We start from the raw sequence: 20,289 nt of genomic DNA, 5'->3' as shown, positions 1-20,289 counted from the left end.
GTTCCTTGAAGTAGGTTATGTACTTTATTTTATTTATTTATTTTTTTTTTTTAGGGTTTTTCATGTTCCTTATCCCTCTGCCTTACACAGACATACCTATTTTAGTGTTACCTATAAAAAGAGTTATTTACATTCTCCTTTCCCCTAGATATATGTAAAATGAACACACAAAGGTCTCAAAACTAATCCTGGCAACACTTTAGTAGTCACTTTTCTAATTCTAGACAATTTATGTTTTAACATAACAGTCTAAGATTTAGCCATTAAACATGTTGCATCCTCTTTCAGCAGTCTTTGTTCTGTTCCCTGCCTTTGCAATTTTTCTGACAATAACTTATGTGAGGCAGAATAGAATACCTTTTTAAAATGTAAGTATGTCACGGTTACTAGGGCTACCATGTCAGGTTCTGTCATAGTAATGCCATAAACTGGGTTACACTTGTCTAATGACATCTTCTAGCTATGAAACCAAGGTGATTGATATCCTGAAACTTGTTTTCCAGAAAAGCCACTGATCCTTCACTCAGTCTTTTCTCATTTTCTTTACCAGCAACTGATAAAAGGCTAATAGGCCTGTAGTCCTCACAATGTTCCCATCTATCACTTTTGTAGTAGTATTAACAGTTGCTGTCCTGCAGTCCTCAGCTCCTGAGGCATTTCTTTTTTGTCCAGTGAGTTATTCAAAATCTATATAAGGGGTCCCACCAGCACATCTATCAGATGCCTGAGACTCTTAAAATTAATTTATTCAATTCATCTTCTTCATCTGCCTTTGCCATTTGACAGTTTTATGTATCTATTTTTCTGAGCATTTATTACTTTTTTAGATATACACTGTTTGGATTTGTAACACTTATAATTAATAAATATAAAAATATAAAAATAAAGCCAATTCATGTTCAACTTACCACTTCCATCTTTGTATATCTCCATTGGTTACCCCATTTTCCCCTACACTTCTATAAATAATACATTTTTATCTATGTATTGAAAATATATTTTATTTGGACCTATATTATTAAATCAAATAAGACTATTAGTGTAAATTACATCAAAAACTACAACCATCTATTAACCTGCAATTCCACGTCCCCTACCTCCAGCTACCCCGACCCTCCTAACTTACATAACCATCCCACAGCCTATCCTAATAAACTATATAGGTTCCCCTCCTGCTCCCTAAAACTAAACTCCCCAAATGCTCCCTAACCCTAAGACTCAACTATTATACCCCAAACCTAAACCCTTTGATTGCTTCATAACCCTAAAACTCTCCTCCTGCTCCATGAACCTAAACTCCTCAGTCACTCCCTAACCCTGACACTCCTCTGCTGCTTCCTAAAACTAAATTCCCTAATCACCCCCTAGCCCTAAGACTCTCCTCCCTACCCTAAACCTGAACTCTCCAATCATTCTCTGAGCCTAAGACTCCCCAACATAAACCTAAACAGCCCGGACATTCTCTAACCCTATGACTCCCCACTGCTCCTTAAACTTAAACTTCCCAATTGCTCCCTTACCCTAAGACTCCACTAACATTTCCTAAACCTAAACTCCCTGATTTCTCTCTAATTCTAAGATTAAACTACTGATTCCTAAATCTAAACTCCAAAATCACTTCCTAAATGCAAGACCATCCTCCCACACCCTAAACTTTAACTCCAAAATCACTCCTTAACCCTAAGACCCCCTTACCCCTAAACTTAAATGTCCCTCCCACTACATGACCCTATCCACAAATCTCCAGTTAGCAGTGTAAGCGAAGGGCAAGTACCCATTCACTCATACAGTTAGCTGGTAACAAGCATGCCTTATCGAAAAAGCAGTTCTACCACAAACAAATGAACATTCAAACTAACACACTTCAACAAAATGATGCAAAATTTATCTTTGTTGAAATTAGAATCAAAGAAACGAAATGAAGCCTTTTATTTAGTATACACATCATTTTTGTATTTGTTTAGTATTCTGTTTGAATGTCATGTGTTTTGCAAAGTGCCTTGTGATGAAGCAGTGTAATAAAAGTTGGGTTGTTTATTATGGCACCCTGCATTTTGGGGTATTAATGATATTATTATTGCTAATATTAATATTTAAATGTTACATAATGTTTCCTGCTTTCTCTGCAGGTTACATTTATTTGTATACATTGAAGATATTTTGATGTTGTCTATATGCATAACTAAAATGCATACTGTTATCCAGTTAAGATCAATGGTGCAGATGCAAAAAAAGTAGTGAGCGTGCGAATGGGGTGGGAAAAAAACTACAATCTTCATGTTAGTAATCAGGTTTTATTTGCCATGCAATACTCAGTATAGTTTGTACCCAAGAAAACCATATGAATACTGTGAACAGCTATAGCAAGTTAATTGGATGGTCATGCCATTTTGCATGATTCCAGCTGAATAAACATGTGTTCAGCTAAAATAGAACAGAAATCCAGTAAAACTGTATAGTAGATATAGGGTCTTGACTCTGATTTTTAATGGTAGTAATTCTGATTTGCATATAAATCCTAAGACATAACAAGGAGACTGTATATTTCTTTCTCACTTTAGATTTATTTATTTTATTTAGTTTACATTTGTGAAACGGGATAGTCCGACTGGATACATGTCCATTTTCAGCAGATGCCCAGGGAGAAAAGCTTCAAAGGTGGTTACATATACAATCATTACAATGTACATGTAGAACAAGAGTCACCATAACATTATACAAATATAACACATTTTATAGTCCAGGTAAATTTGCACAGTCTAACAATCTTCTAAACTGGCTTAACAAAGAAATTTGCGTACCACTTGCAGACATAGTATTGGTACACCAGTATGCATAAAGATTTAGTCAGGCTTGGAGCAGGGACATATCCAGTGAGACTTGATATACTCCTTGAGAACTTTTTTAAATTGAGATAGGGTGGTATCTAGGGTAATGTTAGCAGGAAGGGAATTCCAAATTTTGCCAGCAGAGCTGGCGAACAGGGGGTCACCAGGTGAGTTGTTGGATTTGATGGTTTACACTAATAAGCTATTAGATGACCCGAGTGATCTGGAGATTCAGTGGGGATAGATGATATTAGCTGGTTGGTTAATTGCTTTGTGAGCCACAATAAGTTGATTGTACTGAATCTGCCTGGGTAGCTCTAACCATCCGAGATAATTTAGATTTTTACAATGATGAGTTCTATAATGTAGACCAGTTGCAAATCTAGCTATGTTATTATAACAGCTTGAGAATTTGTTAAGATCAGATTTATTTAGGTTGGCAAGTAAAGGGGAAGCATAGTAGAGTGTAGAGGGTAGATGGGAGCAGGCAATGGAAGTCCTAACATATGGGGTAAGGAATGGTTTTATCCTATATAGTGAGCCCAGTTTTCTGTTAATGGTTTTGATTGTTTTGTTGACGTGCACATCAAACTTAAGATTGTTGTCTATAATAACTCCTAGCAGTTTTGTATGCGGATCTGGAGAGATTATGGTACTGTTATTAGCCTTAATGGAGAGAGATAACGCCTTGGATCTTTGAGTGGGGGCAAAAAGTAGGAGCTTTGTTTTATTAGGATTTAGAATCAGACAGTGAGTGGCAAGCCAGTTCTCTACTAGATTAAAAGTACTCTGAGTTATTGATAGCAGCTCTGTTTGCGAGGTGCCAATGCAGATCAATGTTGAGTCATCTGCGTATTGAATGCAGATAGCTTCAGGGATGACTGTGTGGAGGTCATTGATAAAAATGTAAAACAGAAGTGGTCCCAAGATAGACCACTGTGGGACACCTAGAGTGTTGGGTAGGAGGTTTGAGAGTTTGTTCTGCCATAAGATGGATTGTTGTCTGTTGTGCAGGTAGGATTCAAACCATCGGAGAGAGTGATTGCCTAGGGACATTGTTGCCAGGGTGTTGATGAGAAGATGGTGGTTAACCATGTCAAAAGCCTTGGACAGGTCCAAGAAAAGGGCTGAAGATAACTTGTTGTTCCTGTTATAGTTTTTTGCATTAAAGAAGGTGATGAGAGCTGTGGTGGTACTATGATATGGCCTGAAGCCATGCTGGGAGTTAGCCATAGGTTGTTTTGTGTTAGAAAGTACAGGAGTTGTTTATAGATGCATTTTTCCATTGTTTTTGCCAGAGGTGATAAGATGGCTATGGGTATATAACTGGATAACTCAGTAGAGTTACCACCTTTATGGAGGGGTATGACATGAGATATTTTCAAAATAGAGGGGACTGAGGCTTCTGATATGGACCAATTAATTAGAGTGAAAACGGGGTACGCTATGGTATCAGCAGCTTTTTGCAAATATTCAGCTGGGAGATGGTCCGCAACTAGGGTAGTAGGTTTTAATTTTTTGAACAGTGAACAAATGAAAAATGTAGAGACTGGTTGGAAGCTAAAGGAGGACTGGGAGCTGGGAGTGCTATCCAGTGGGTTAGAGGAGTTAAGGGGTATTTGGCTATCAAGGGCTTGGATGGTTTCAGTAAAGAAATTATTAAAGGTGATAGCAGCATCTGCTGGTAGTTTATCAGTAGAGGCTGAGGGAGGTGGACTGGTGGTTTGTCCTGGGTGCAGTAATTTATTTATCCCTGCCCAGAATTTGTGGGGGTTATTTTGGTTCCCTTGTTGGAGATGGAGGTAGTAGTTTTTTTTTTTTTATCTAAAAGAATAGCTCGTTTTGTCTCATTTCTTAGTTGTCTAAATTTGGTTTGATTTATAGGGTCTTTTGTAGCACGCCATGTTGCCCATGCCTTATTTCTGACTATGATTTTTGTTTTAGTTTCTTTAGAGAGCCACGGGGCAGCTTTTGTTTTTACCCTTGTGGAACGAGTGAGAGCATGAGAATCGAGGATGGTGAGGAATTTATTGTTAAAGTGGGAGACAGCTTCATCTAGATAAGTGTCAGCATACAGAAGAAATCATTGCAAATTGGAAACAGGCTTTAGCAATGTGTTATTGTTATTTATTGTGTATTTTTACTGGGGATTTTCAAAATACAGAATCAACCAGCAACTAGAGTACACGACTAAACCAGTTTTTTTAGCTTTTTTTCCGCCATTTCCATCATTCTCTCAGCCATCCCAGTGCCCCACATCCTTTGAAGGGATACTGGCACTCCATTTACCCACAGGTCCATTGTGCAAATTTAAGCCAGGTTCAGTGAGGATTTCAAGGGTGCCCGGGGGAGGGTTATTCTGTCTGACTTCAAGCCAGAAGGAGGGGTTACTTTTATAATCTACCTTATTTCACCCTCCTTCCCTCATGGCTTCCATAATGATGGTTAGATGTGGGCATGCAATGTTAATCCCCACTTTGACAGTAGCCCAGCCATGTTCCCACCACAAAATCCTTTAGACCATGACTCCTATAGTGACATCCCCAGCTTTCATGAGAGATCATCACTGGAGATGCCCATGGAACTGCCCACCCTCCCAGGGAGGGAAATGCCCACCCATCTCTGCCAACCTGCCAAATTCTCAAGCAGCTAACTGAACACAGGTTGACTTGGTCATAGTTAAAGCTTTGTCCCTTTATGCAACTGAAGTGATTAAATCAAGTTTTTTAAAGAACAGAATAAATATAACATCAAATGTCTGCATTCAAGTATTAGGAAAACTCTGATAGAATTTCAACAGAACTGTCCATTTATTCTTCAATTTATGAATCTCTATTTAAACTTCTCAACAGTCTTTGAAAGCATTTAGAAATGTTCTTAATGAATTCAAAAAGAGACTTAAAGAGACATCATCTGTGGACATCCACATTATAGTAATATAAACTTAATAACAGCTGAAAGAATGTCCAAATTATGGATTAGGCTTTCGTGTAAAACAAGCGAGCAAAACAGCCCCAAATCAATTAAAGAAAGTCCTAGAATGGAAGAACCATTCTGCATTTCCAATCATAGAGAATATCAGCCTCAGATTAAAACACATTTTATAAAATCCCTTCACATTAGGAATACAGGATTCCCATTTAGATGGAGTTAATTAAGAACTGTCATATAACATGACTTAATATTAAAAACAGAAAATGTTTAAAGAATTTCATTGACAGTTTATTCCAATCCGAACCCTCCATGTACTTTGAACTTATATGTATGTGTGTGTTTGTGTATGTATATATATATATATATATATATATATATATATATATATATATATATAGGGTTTCACTTCATAATGTCAAAAGCTCATAACATCTAATTGCAAAACAGCGAGACCAAATAATCGAAAATTCAAAACATCTAAAACTCATAACATCAAATCTCACAACATCAAAAATGTATAAAATTGAGTAGTGTATCATCAAACATGTAAATGCAATAGTTTATTCTGTTAATCTGTATATAGTGTTTATTATGCCACTCTGTATGTGTGTTTAGGCCATACAGGTAGTGATTTAGACATTATGTGTACATTCTTTATGCTGATCATGATACAGTGGGATTAGGAAATTAACTTTTTCCCACTGTAGTGCGATCTCGGAGTTGGTATATTTAATTTACGTGGGGTGTGGGGGGTGCAGGAGGGCTTGCCCCCCTGCAGAGATGTAGTAAAAAGTGTGTGGGATGTTATTTATATTTTCTTTTTAGTTTTCGATTTTGAGAGATTCGATGTTATAAGTTTTAGATGTTTTGAATTTTTGATCATTTGGTTTCGCTGTTTTGCAATTATATGCTATGAGATTTCGACGTTATGAAGTGGAACCATATACATATATATGTATGTGTATATATATATATATATATATATATATATATATATATATATATATATATATATATATATATATATATATATATATCTGTATCAACTACACAGCTGCAAGAAGAGAGAAATCTTCCAAAAGAAGGAAATCATTGCGGGTGCACTCTTAGAAATCACTCCAGCAATGACTTCATATGGAAAACAGCAATCAACATCATGCTCATCAACATTTCAAAAGCAGGACATTGCATGTATCTCTATGTCTTCAGCAGTTATACAACTAATCATTCAAGAAATCTACAAAATTTGGAAACCAGGACCTATTCTCCACAATGACTGCCTTCCATTCGGTACTCCATTACAAACCAGAGAAAGGTTTTCAAGCATAGTAGCTACAGAAGAGATTACATTTTATAGCTGAGTAAAGGGCAACACAGTTATTGGAAGTCCCAATATGATTTAAAGGTCTCAGGCTAATCTCTGAAATGAAATGCCACACAATTAGTATGTTTATTTCACAAGGAAGAGATTGTATTGAGAATGGTTTATTATTTATTTATTTATTTGTTATTTCTACCCGCAGAGTGTGATGCATTTAACATGGGTCTATAATGAAGTTCCATAACTCCAAACGCCTAATGGTCGAACCATTAAGTTCAAAATTAGGTGACTACCGATAAACAAATAAAAATACAATGGACAAAAAAAAAATAATTGTATGCAAGAGGGGCAAGCCCCACTGCACCCCCCTACCCGCCACTACTTAAATATACCAACTTCGGGATCGCACCACATTGAAGTGAATGGAAACCTCTGCTTATGGAAATTTCCATTCACACGCTCAAACTTTTACAAATTCGAACATATGGTCTCGGCCATATGTGGTTCGAACTTGTAAAAGTTTGACTACGTGATAAGAACCCATTTAACATAACACAGTTTGGTTCGAAAGAATTATTAAAATGTTATTATACAATCTGACTTATACTGATGTGGACTTCTATAACTTATAGTGTTGTACATTCCATTTGTATAGCTGAAACACATGTAGCTGGGGTGTTAAGAGTTTCATGAATAGTGCATTTGTAATTTATTAGACTGTGATCCAGATAATAACCTTCCATCTGACATACTACATGCAGTTTAACAATCCATCACTGCAAAGATATATAAACGATAGAGGTAGTTCAAGTGGGAGGGGCATCAAAATATTATAAATTCTCCACAGACCAGAAGCTATAGAAAAATGAAGTAACATCATGTTTATACTGTTGGAGAATGATGTGGGACTTCATATAAACTTTTAAGTATGTCAGAGGGCTCAACAGAATCCACAACAGAGACAACAAATGTGTTGAGGAAAAATGTGTTTCGATTTTTCTTAGAGAGATTGTGGTGCACATGGAACAGCTCTCCCAAAAAGGTTACAGGATCAAAAAATATGAGCTAACACATTTTAAGCATGAGTCAGACATAAGTCAATCCTTTTTGAGTGTCAGAAGAACTAAGCAATTTGTTAAGTGTTATCCAAAAATTACTAAAATAAGCAGATTAGTATTGCATGATTTTCTTTCAATAGATTTCCACTTTTTTACATTTATAACAAAATGTTAATCTAGCAGAAAATCAGGTTAGAATTTTTGTTACAAAAAAGTATATATTTATCCAAGCTGTTTATCACTCACTTCCTGCCTTCAGATTTGCACTAATGGGATTAAGTCAAAACTGAGCCCAAAGCAAGGTACCATTTAGGTGTGTAAATCAACCCCCTTTTAAGTCACACGATGTACATACACTCCCTTTCCATTTCTCTGTAGATTATTTCTACATTACCCTAATCAGTTTAATCATGACAGATTCAGTATTTTTCAACAATTCTATTTCATCTTATAGAGTCAGTACTTTATAGTATAAAAACATGAACAGGGAACCGTTAACAAATATACTTATTCTGGCCTAAGTAACTACTTTATTTTCAGCATATAAAAATACAATGGGCTGTGGAAATCTTAACAGTACAGTGCAGCATGTAAACCTAACAGTACATCATTCAATCCTAATTCCTCTTCTTAACAGTACAATGCTAGCAGTACATGCCAGCAGATGTTCTTAACAGTACTGTATAACTATTGTCCTTCGGCCTAGTCTTTATGATTCATCTTTTGTTCCTAGACTTTTTCTTCACACTATAGTATATTTTAATAAGGGAAAGTCAGGATGTTTCATTACCGTGTGCAACTGCAATGGAAGTTTCAAAATGTATTTAGGTTCATAGGTTCATAGGTGGGTGCTAGGCTATCTGCCCGAAGGCATTTATAAGCCTAGCCAGAATGTGTTGGCTTTCACCACCCCCTTAGATTAGTTCCCTGTGCCTCTGTCCGGCAGAGCCACTGAAGTGATCACCGAGCTAAACTTTCTGTTTCCCATCCACTCGTCAAGGTTTCTTTTAAAGAGTGTTAGCGAGGAGCTCTGCCTAATGTAGATTGGGATCTTGTTCCAAAGCATGGGAAGTCTCTGGGACAGGAATCTATCTCTCCAGTACGTCCTATTTATTGTTGTGGTGAGGTTTAGATCCCTAGAGCATGTGGCTCAAGGGGAAAAGGTTTTCTTTAGGTGGAGCATGTCCATCAATTCTAGGTTGGACATGGCCTTGTATGTCAGGCAGAGATCACCTCTGAGTAGGCGGTATGCAACCGAGTACAACTGGAGTTTCTTCAGTCGAGCTGCATAGGGCATCTGTTTGAGGCCATTGATCCTCTTGGTGAGGTACTTCTGTGGTCTTTCCAGCTGTTGTAGGTGTCTTGTAAGGTACATCCCAAATGGGGCGTTGTACTCTAAGATGGGTCTGATGAGTGATGAGTAGAGGGGCACAATGACCTCTTTTGATCTGGATGCGAACCCTTTTCTGATTAGGTGGGCCATGTAGAAGGATTTTCTAACCACTTTGGCAATGTGATTATCAAAGGTGAGATTACTGTCTACTTGGGTCCCCAGATCCCTTATTACGTCTTCCGTATTTACGGGACTACCACCTATGTGCTAGTTTGAGGGTACTTTGTTTTTTCCAAAGGAGATGACTATGTACCTTTTGGCATTTAGCTTGAGGCCATGATTTTGACACCAGGTATCCATCTCAGTAAGACCCTTTTGAAGGATGTCTGTGTCAGCTGGAGAGTCAATTATAGCCCCTAGTTTGCAGTTGTCTGTGAACTTGGTCAGCCGTAGTTGTCCTGTGCTTGCCTGTACCTCTGAGAAGTATATGCCGAACAGGAGGGGTCCTAGGACTGAGCCCTGGGGAACGCCACTTGTAACCGGTTTAGAGTCGGACCTAGCTCCCGCAACTCTCACCATGTGGATTCTGTCTGTGAGCCAGTTGGCAACCCATCTTGTAATGCAGGGGTTTATATTCAGGCTAGTGAGCTTGTCTATAATACCAGAATGGGGAATGATGTTGAAGGCCTTAGCGAGGTCTAGGTAGGCTGTGTGTACCACCTTTCCCTCATCTATAGCCTTGATAACTGTGTCAAAGAAGTCCACCAGGTTTAAGAGGCATGATCTGCCCTTAACAAAGCCAAACTGGGTAGGGTCCAGTGTTTTGAGGTTCCCAATGTCTCTGTTAATGAGTTCCATGATGATGCGCTCCATAGCCTTACAAACCAAGCTAGTCAGGCTTATAGGGTGATAGTTCCCGGTGTCTGTTGTGGCTCCCCCTTTGTGGAGCAGAATAACCGTTGCTGCGTGCCACTCTATGGGTATGTAGCCTGTGATGAGGCTGAGTTTGAACAGTGTGTTTAGGTGAGGGGTTAGTTCATCTTTGAGCTTGTGTAGGACACTGCCTGGGACACCATCCAGTCCCATTGATGCTGTGTTTTTGGCTTTGGAGAGGGTTGTTTTAGCCTGAGTGTCTGTGATTTCAGGGACTCTACATTCTTCTGATATGGTTATGGGCCCTTTTGAGGGTGAGAGGGGGGTGAAGTTTGTGCTGAACCTGTCTACCAGGATGTTGGCGATATCGGTCGGTTCAATGTATTTTGTGCCATTCTGCACTAACTCCGAGCAGATCTGAGCATTGCCACTTAGATTCTTGACAAAGCTAAAGAATGCCTTGTGGTTATCTCTGGAGTCCTTGGCAATTTTTCTTTCAAAGCTCGCCTTGGATGACTTTATGAGGGATCGTAGTTTCTTGCTGATACTGATCAGGGATGTCTTCCCTTCTTGGGAATTTACTCTTTTCTGTACTAGTTTCCCCCTTCTATTGTATAGCTTCTTTATGGAAGGAGTCCACCAGACTGGTTTCCTTTTCTTGGAGGAGGGAGTCTTGGTTTTGCTTGGGATGGCACGATCCATGCATTCTTGTAGCTGCCCATAGAATGCATTAGTAAAGGATCTTGCAGCTTGGACAGTGTTATCCTTCAGCATGGGGGCTTTGGAACTTTACACCTCGGTCTTAAGTAACGTGAAGTTTGCTTTTGAAAAGTTTTTCATGGTGGCTTTCTTGTCCGGGGGTGGGGGCGGAATATGGATATCCAAAGTGATTTGTTTATGGTCAGATCTAACCAGCGAGGGGTTGACCTCTGGTGTGGAACACCAGTCATCCATGTTGGTGATGACCAGGTCCAATATGTTGTCACTTCTGGTGGGATTGTTGACCAGTTGAACCAGGGCATTTGAGTTTATAAATTCTAGGAAAAGTTGGGCAAGGGAGTTAGTACTTGAGTAGTTTTCCCAGTTAATGTTTGGGTAATTGAAATCACCCAATATTAGGGTGTTTGGTAGGACCTTTAGCAGATCAGAGTTGTAGTCAATGTCCCCAGTAATAAAGTAGGAAGAAACACAAATACAGTAAAAGCAGATGAATAAAGTGCAATTTTATATATATATATATATATATATATATATATATATATATATATATATATATGTGTGTATATACAATAGAAAACGAACAAACTGATTTAAACAAGTTACCCAATTAACCAGAAAAAAGCTCAAAACTGAGCCCTGTTCCAGCAGTCTTCAATCAGACAAGTTCTAACTGCACATCCCTGCTTACTAGGGTGCAGGGGAACCTTCTCCAAAAAAAGATGGCCTGGATCAGTGCTCAAGTTATACAAAAAAAGCTAGATTCAGCAGGCCTGAATCTGGTCTATGCTACAGCAACAAGGCGCACCAATTTCAGAAAGAAACAGTTCAAATAAGCAGTCAGTTATTTGCAGTCAGAAGTATCTACAGTGATATCATGTTGTCTGACAAGACTCACGTGCATAGCTAGAAGTGAAAACATGGCTGATATGTGTCACTGCCATGTACTAACTATTCTTTAGTTTACTTCTAAATAAAAAAAATGACCTCTCCCCAGTGGTACTGGCAACAGGTGTAACTAAGAAGTACATAGCATGCTAGGCACAGTGGCTAAGGCACTCTAAAGATCACAGTCAGTTATATAGGATCATAGGAAGTACTAGGCTAATGGCCCTGGGGCCCTTATAAGCCTAGCCAAGAGTTTATCCCCAAAAAGAAACCTCAGTCAGCACCTGTCACCCCTGTCAGTGAGGGACAAAGGTGGAACCCCTGGGATAAATTTGTGGTTTCCCATCCACTCATCAAGGTTGTGCTTGAAGAGGGTCAGCGAGGTACTCTGTTTGACATGTATGGGAAGTCTGTTCCAGAGATGGGGCAACCTCTGGGAGACAAACCTGTCTCTCCAGCAGGTATTGTTGATGTCGCATATTAGATTCAGGCCTTTAGAGCAGGTAGTGCATGAGAAGTTAGACTTACGGATATGGAGCATCTCTAGTAGGTCAGGGTTCGATATTGCCTTGTAGGCGAGACACAGGTCACCTCTGAGCAATCTGTATGATACCGAGTAAAGTGATGGTAATTTGACCCTGTCCACATAAGATAGGTGTTGGAGGCCATGGAGTCTCTTTGTGAGGTATTTCTGTGGCCTTTCCAGTTGGTTCAGATGTTTGGAGAGGTACATACCAAACGGGGCGTTATACTCAATTATGAGTCTAATGAGGGAGGAGTACAGAGAGGTAATAACCTCCTTTTTTCTGGATGCAGTCATTTTACTTATGAGATGAGTACCTCATTGCAGTACCTAATTGCAGTAAAGTTCTTCTGTCTTCTAGAAGATGAGGTACAAATTTTATGAATTCTTGAGTGAAACCGCCTTCCCAGTTACCCAATAGTGACATTAGAAGGTGTCTGTTTTACAATATATTTAATTCTGGATTCTTTTCTTTTATATTATCTTGCTGAAAATGGATTTTACTAGCTCTGCTTGACCTCGGATTCCACTTTCTTAACTGCTTTTTTTTTGTACTTGAAAGTCATTGGCTTGGCGTTGTTTTCACAGATGCTAAACAAAATCTCTTACTTATTGGACTTTGAAGAGGACGATGGCCAGTTTCAATGACTGGATGGATTTTGATAAATTCACACCTGGCATAGTGTATACAGACCTCCTTATGTGGCAGGCATAATTGCAGTATAGCAATCCAAAGGATGGAGTGCATTGCCTTATTTTGATAGAGCTCTGGATGGGATTCTCAACTACTTGGTTACTATCAAGTTATGAACATAATCACCTACTTCATCAGATTTTTTTATGTTTCTGTAAATATATTTGTTGTTTTTAATCTTCCAAGTATGCTTCCTCATATATTAAGCCAAATAGCAATTTAAAAAACATTTACTATGCAAGAACTTTGCATATCTGCAAAACACCTTGCTGTGCTTTCTAATTACAATGAGTTACAGCATTTTCGTTAAGAGCACCCAAGCTCACAAGTAATTTGTCAACTCTGCCTCATGAAATCTTACTGAACAAACCACAGCATATTGACTGCACTACTCTTTACCAGGGTTCTGACCCAACCAATGCATTATCCACATTCTACAGTTTATTGAGACAAGAAAAACTACAATCCTTAAAAAAAATAATAGGCATCAAGGAAGGGGCTCCCATTAGATTCATAAAGAACTGATCAATCTTATCAAATATAAAGACTTAGTCAGTCTGGAAAGAATGTAAAGCTGATCCCAAAAACAATACTAAGAACAATAATCTACTTCTAAGACAAAAACTTAAAATTACTACCAAATCTGCTAAAGCTGGATACCTATATACACAGACACGCACAGACTTATTTTAACTATTGCCTTCCAGCCTTCCAGTCCTGTTGTGAAGTCAAACTGCACTCAGAAATGCTTGCAGTGGATTTAACCACTGAAATTGTTTGGGCACTGACCTTCTGCAAAGTGTGTAGTGTCTTTCAAATATGCCACTACATTGCTAGCAAGAAAAGGTAAATGTGTGTTGTGTAAATATGAAATCATGTCTACTTTCCTTTAAAGAGCAGGTATTCTTTTGAGACATGACACATGAAGTGACGCCAGAGTGCATTGCTTTAAATTGCAGCTCTCATCTCCTGTCTTGTGTACATGGCTATTTTATTTTATGTGGACTGGCTCATATTTCCTAAAATAGGAACTATTTACAACGTTTTTGTGCTCCTTTGAGCCATAATCTCTAACCATAGTTGAAGCATAACAAGTTACCTGCTCACAATCTTCACTTTGTATGTTTAAACCATAACACTGCATTACCTTCTCATTCTTCCATAAATTTGATTATAATAATACATTAAATGCTCATAACCTTCCCTGTGTTTGATTGAGCTATAATGATACAGAACCTGCGCATAAGCTTGCCAGTGTAAACCGTAACAATGTGTTACCAGCTCACAGCTATCTCTGTATATGTTTGCGGCAATATTTTATCATATTAAAGTGCACTTCAAACAGGACACTCCATTACATACTTCTTGGTAAGTGGCATTGATTTTTTATGAATGCTATTGTTAGTCTTCTGTAGATGTAATGAGTAAGGAACTCATTCAGCACAGAGTAGCAGTTTCAGGTAATTCATTTAGTAGGAAGTCACTAACATAATGTTGTAGTAGCTATTTTTATATTACACCAGGAAAAAAACTAAAAGGGGAGATGCAAAAAGGTATTTATAACTACTTTTTTTTTTCAAATGAGTAACTTCATGTATTTTTCTTTTCCAAGAAAACAGAGCAATGGTTTGTGGTCACATGAAAACATATCTCTCCACTGTCCAGAATTTCACAGAAAGTCCAGATTATTGTGTCATATTCTTGGTCCATTCCTCATAAAATTTTGATTTGTTGGCAAATTACTGAGAATTGAAGTTACTAAATAATGACAAATATATGTGCTTCAGACTTCATATCCTTCAATACATGCATGTTAATGAAAAAAAATGTGATTGTATCAACTTCCTAAGCATAGAAGAGCAGTGTTTAAAATCTTCCCTGTGGTTTTGGGCCTTAGCCTCCAATTATTTTAAGCATTGTCCAGAATTATTGTGCTAAGAAATTGAGGTGTGCACAGTAAACATTATTTAATGAAACCATTAATAAAAAATTTTGCTAACTTCTTGGCTTAATAAATCATAGATAAATATATTATGGCAGTTATTGTTCAGGCATGAGATAAAGAAAGTTACTAATACATAATTTGCATAGTAGTTATAAATGTTAGTCTCAAAAGAGAAGTATGTTAATTTACTTATCTGTTAGTTTCTGTTGGGATTTTCAGTACTAGCTGCTCTTCCTTCTGTTTCACATAATTGCCATTTGTGTGTTCTTCCTTGCTTTTTGAATATAGTTCTGTGTGAGAATAGACAAGAACCCTGGCCTTGGTTTCAGTATCAGTGGAGGATTAAGTGGACAAGGAAATCCATTCAAGCCTTCTGATATGGTAAGTCTTTGCCAGTTTTGTTCAAATGTGTAATGTTCTCAATTAATAATTTAACTGCAAGTTCATAGTTTTGATTGATTTGCCATTTCTTTAGTCTTACATCCTCTTTCTCCTTCTGCTCCTTTCTTTGTCACTTCATCTTCATCTGCCAGTCTCTGTCTCCCCCCTGTCCATTTATCTATTGCTTTCTCTCTCTGTCTCTCCTTCTTCCTGTCTTCCCCCCTCTCTCTCTCTCGCTAATTTCAGTCTTCCTGTCTCCCTATCTCGCTTTCTCCCTCTCTCTTTCTCTGTCTCTCTCCCGTTCTCCCCTTCCCTGTCTCCCACTATTTCTCACTCTGTATGTTACCTTTTCTATCCCTCTTTCCTTCTTTTTCTAGTTGCCTCCTCATCCTAATAATTCCATGGTTGTAGACAGGGGCGGCTCGTGGCATCTGACTGCCGGACTGCAGCCCCCTCAGCAAAAAAAAGAAGAAGTACCTTTTTGTGTAGTAGTGACAGTGTATTATTATTTTTTTTGTTTACTGTGTCTCCGCGACTCGGCAAGTTCCTTCCTGCCTCGGCGTCGGCAAGTACGCGCATGCGCACTTTAACCGCCTCGGGTTGCGGCGGTTTTAAATAAAGGCTTTTTTTTTGTTTTTGTTGCAGCCCGGTGAGGAAATTAAGGCATCAGTGTGATGCCCAGCAGTCTATGCGGTTCCAAACTGCATAGAATTGGAAGGGGTTCAGACTGCGACGTCTGCAGGCACGTACATGACGTACTTGGGCTAAATGCTGCTGATTGGTTGTCGCTCTCTTCCCGGGCTTTATGTGCTGGGAAAAGAGCGAGAATCAAACAGTTTCAGTTGTGGAATGTGGACTGATTCGTGACTGAGTCAATACCATTGCCAGTACTGAATCTGATTGCAAACAGATTTCTTTGGGTTTTTCCTATGGGGAGGAAAGATTTCTGGATTGCTGACCTAGCTAGCAGCTACTTAAAAAAAGCCTACTTTACTTTGTTGTTCGTGATGGAAACGGACAGTCTCAGTCAATCACTCATCATTCATTTTTTTGAGGTAAGTCAAAGGGGTTTTGTTTTAGCTAATGTTAAGAAAATATTCTTGTGACTGAAGTAAATTATCCTGCTCTGGTAACCCTGTCTTGTACAGATTGTACCTTTCTCAATAATTCAATATTTTGAAACTAGATGGTGGTGTGCAAGCAACTTGATTTATTTTCTAAGTCCTCTGTTGAAAATCGGCTTGTTCCAAGTCGGACTTTCCTGGTAAACAAATGTTAAACAAATGTTAAATAAATAAATATTTGGTAGTCCTGTTTTTTTTTTTTTGTTTATTTTTTTACTTAAATTTAACTTATACTCTGACATGTAATTGATATCTTGGAAGGTGGCAAAAATGAATCACACGGAAATCATTAAAATGATCTATGCAGTAAGGTATTGTTGAGTGGGTAGGTATGCTAGGCAATAACACCCACTCAACCTGGTTAATACTTTATAACTGTACTGTTGTATAGAGAGAGTATTTTAACAAGGTAGTATGCTCTGGTACTATTGTGGTGTTGTCTGATATGATGTACTTGTACAGTGCAGCACCTGTCTAGAGTGTAAACCCAAGAAAGGTGTGGAACAGCAAGAAGCATTACCTTCATCGCTAGTCAGAGTGTAGGATCATAACAACAGCCAATAAACAAGGCAAGTGAACCTTTGGGATGTGAGAAATATGTGGCAGGAGGTGCTTGTAATATATACTCCTTTATTCCATGAGCCCCAGGTTAGTGTAGTTTTTAGGTTCAGGTACAACAACACTGGCTTTTACGGCTTGGGCTACTGACCTGCTAATGAACAGCAAATATATGGAATTTAATGGATCCATTATTGTTCATGATTGGTTGAGACATCTCATGTGCTTATTGGGCCATGCGGTATTTAATAGGATGGCTTTCCTCAAAGGCCTAATGAGTAGATTACTGTAGTGGTGACAGTAAAGTTGTGCCTTATTGGGGTGAGGAATGGAGGAAAGTCAAACTGTCTGGACTGGTTAATGTGAAGAAATAACTGTGCTTAGTGTTGGAAGTAAAGTAATGCTCCAGTTAAGTGTATCTGCTTACCAAATATATAAGTAGAATCGAAAATGCTGAGGCATCTTGATCTGTTTCCTTGGTTAACCTCATTGCTGTCAGTTTATTTCTACATGTATGGTAGGAATGATATTTAAAGATGCGCCTTTTGGACCAGGAAGTGCTCTGGGAGATAAGGCTGATTCTGTTGAAAACCCATTCACCTAAAAAAACATTAATTCTATTTCATCTGGTTAAACAAAAGTTTCTTATCTAATTTTTTTCCTGTGGAGTTCTTTGAATCTTTCCTCTCCTTTATAGTTGGAGACTTCCTCCTGTTTCTCTCTCTCTCTCCCTCTAATGTAATAATTATTATCATCAGTCAGTCAGATAAAATTTGTGTATTTTTTCATAGCAGGGTCAACCAGATACACTTGACTTTATGCATTTTTTCCTGGCAGTAGTCAACCAGATACTAGTAGGTTGACAGTGTATTTGGGGGGCTGTTGATGGATACTCTTTAAATAAAATATCCTGGCTGGGTTAACCAGGTACTAAGGAGGCACTGTGTTTTAGGGGCTGTTGATGTTTTTTTTAATCCTGGCAAGGTGAACCAGATGATAAGGAGGCAGTGTATATTGGGGACTATTTGTTGATATTTTTTGTAATATAATATCCAGGCAGAGTTAACCAGATACTAAAGAGGCAGTGTGTTCTGGGGACTGTTGTTGATTTTTCTAATATAATACTATGGCAGGGTCAGCCAGATACTAAGGAGGCAGTGTATTTGTTTTGGGGGCTGTTAATGTATTTATTTAATGTAATATCCTGTCAGGGGTAACCAGATACTAAGGAGACTGTGTGTTTGTTTTAGGGGCTGTTGATGGATTTATTTAATATAATATCCTGGCAGGGGTAACCAGATACTAAAGAGGCAGTGTGTTTGTTTTGGGGGCTGTTGATGTATTTATTTAATATAATATCCTGGCAGGGGTAACTAGATACTAAGGAGGCAGTGTGTTTGTTTTGGGGGCTGTTGATGGATTTATTTAATATAATATCCTGGCAGGGGTAACTAGATGCTAAGGAGACAGTGTGTTTGTTTTAGGGGCTGTTGATAGATTTATTTAATATAACATCCTGGCAGGGTTAACTACATACTAAGGAGGCGGTGTGCTTTGGAAGCTGCTTGACTGTGGATATATTTGTTCTAGTAAATATATTGTAGGCATGGGGTCAAACAGATACTAGGTACACACTACATTTTGGGGATTACTTGTGGATGAAATGTGTTTTTTTTTAACCTAATCTTTTTGTAGGGTCAGTCAAGAAAGATTGGGATGGTGTGTGAATGTTTTGTTGTTGAAACTCTAGCCTTGCATGACTAAAGTGCATGAGTGAACTGAAGTAAGATTACTTGCAAGCTCTTAACTGTATGATGTGAAAGGAATACAGTAATGTAATCATTGTCTTCTTTTCATTATTTTAAACGTTGTAGGCTCAAAGCAGATATTGTGGGTAGGCAATCAGGCTGGGGGGCTATGCCTAGTATGTGTGAATGAAATGGCTGGCCTTACTGTTGTACTTCTGACTTGCTTTGCAAGAGTAATATGCATTTGAGTGAAGTAAGATTGACCACAAGCTCTGAACTCTGGTTACTGTTCATGCGAAAAAATACACAAATTAATAACAGTGCTGTCTTTTAGCCTTTTTTTGTAATTTAATTTTGCAAGATCAATTCAGATACTATATGTGGAGTGGGCAATAGGGGGGTGGGGCTATGTGTGAATAAAGCAACTGGCCCTGCTGATTACTGTTATAATTCTGGCTTTACAAGACTGTAATTGTTGCCTGCACTTTCAGATGAATGTAATCTAATTATCAAATGTATGAGTCATTCTAATTGTATGTTATTTCATATCTGTTCATGTATATACTGAATGTCTGTTTAAAAATGTTTGTGATATGTTAAGAGCTTTTATCCTCAGACATATGCTGAAAAGGTGTATTTTGACTAAAGACAGTTGTACTAAGCTGGTTAAACAAAAGTAAAATAAATAATAATATAATATGCATTTGTGTAAGGCGAGCTGACACACATATGTTGTGACTAATGTTTCTGTCAGCTAAGTGAAATTAATGTAAGTATGTTAATTTAATCCTGGCAGGGTCAAAGCAGATACTTTGGTAATAGGGATGGGGGGGGCTGTTTGTGAATGAATTGAGTTGACTGGCCCTCCTCTTTACTGTTGTAATTCTGGCTTTGCAAGATTAATGTGCATTTTGGTAAGGTCAACAGTTATACAAGCCTGTGTCAATGTTTCTCAGAACCACTGGCACATTAGGCATTGGAGTGACCTGGAACTGTGAATAATAAATTAAGATAGTACAGTGGGACTTCTGATGAATCTTACTTTTCACTTGTATTTGTACAAAATGCAGACTGATACAGTGCAATGTGTGTTTAGATCATGTGTGCTCATGATAGTTTCATACAGTCAAGACCAACTACTATTTTGCTGTTTAGAAATGTTTTGGTTTTTGTGCTGATGTATAAACTAAACACCTCATTAGCTCTGAAATGCGATTGATTTAGTCTAGTATTTGGTAGACTATTTAGCATTGGTAGACTATTTAGCATATGCAGTAGTGATTGAGCAGTTATTTTATGTAAAATGGTAAGCACAATCAATGTTGATCTAACTGTAACATAGCTCCACCCTGTGAAGTTAACCC

At 38.1% G+C, this 20,289-nt stretch overlaps 1 protein-coding gene across 1 annotated transcript in view; it reads left to right on the top strand.

The window, feature by feature from the left end:
* Positions 1-20,289, top strand: part of LOC122813494 (leucine-rich repeat-containing protein 7-like) — a 638,320-nt gene that overhangs the window by 393,374 nt on the left and 224,657 nt on the right. The window contains exon 14 of the mRNA XM_044085838.1: positions 15,403-15,495. Coding sequence (XP_043941773.1) covers positions 15,403-15,495 — 93 coding nt within the window. The remainder of the gene's footprint in view (positions 1-15,402; positions 15,496-20,289) is intronic.

The sequence above is a fragment of the Protopterus annectens genome, chromosome 10.part0 (assembly GCF_019279795.1).
Source record: "Protopterus annectens isolate FY-2018-M chromosome 10.part0, PAN1.0, whole genome shotgun sequence".
Lineage (NCBI taxonomy): Eukaryota > Metazoa > Chordata > Ceratodontiformes > Protopteridae > Protopterus > Protopterus annectens.
The sequence above is the reverse complement of the archived record's forward strand: the minus strand, read 5'-3'. Positions and strand labels throughout refer to the sequence as shown.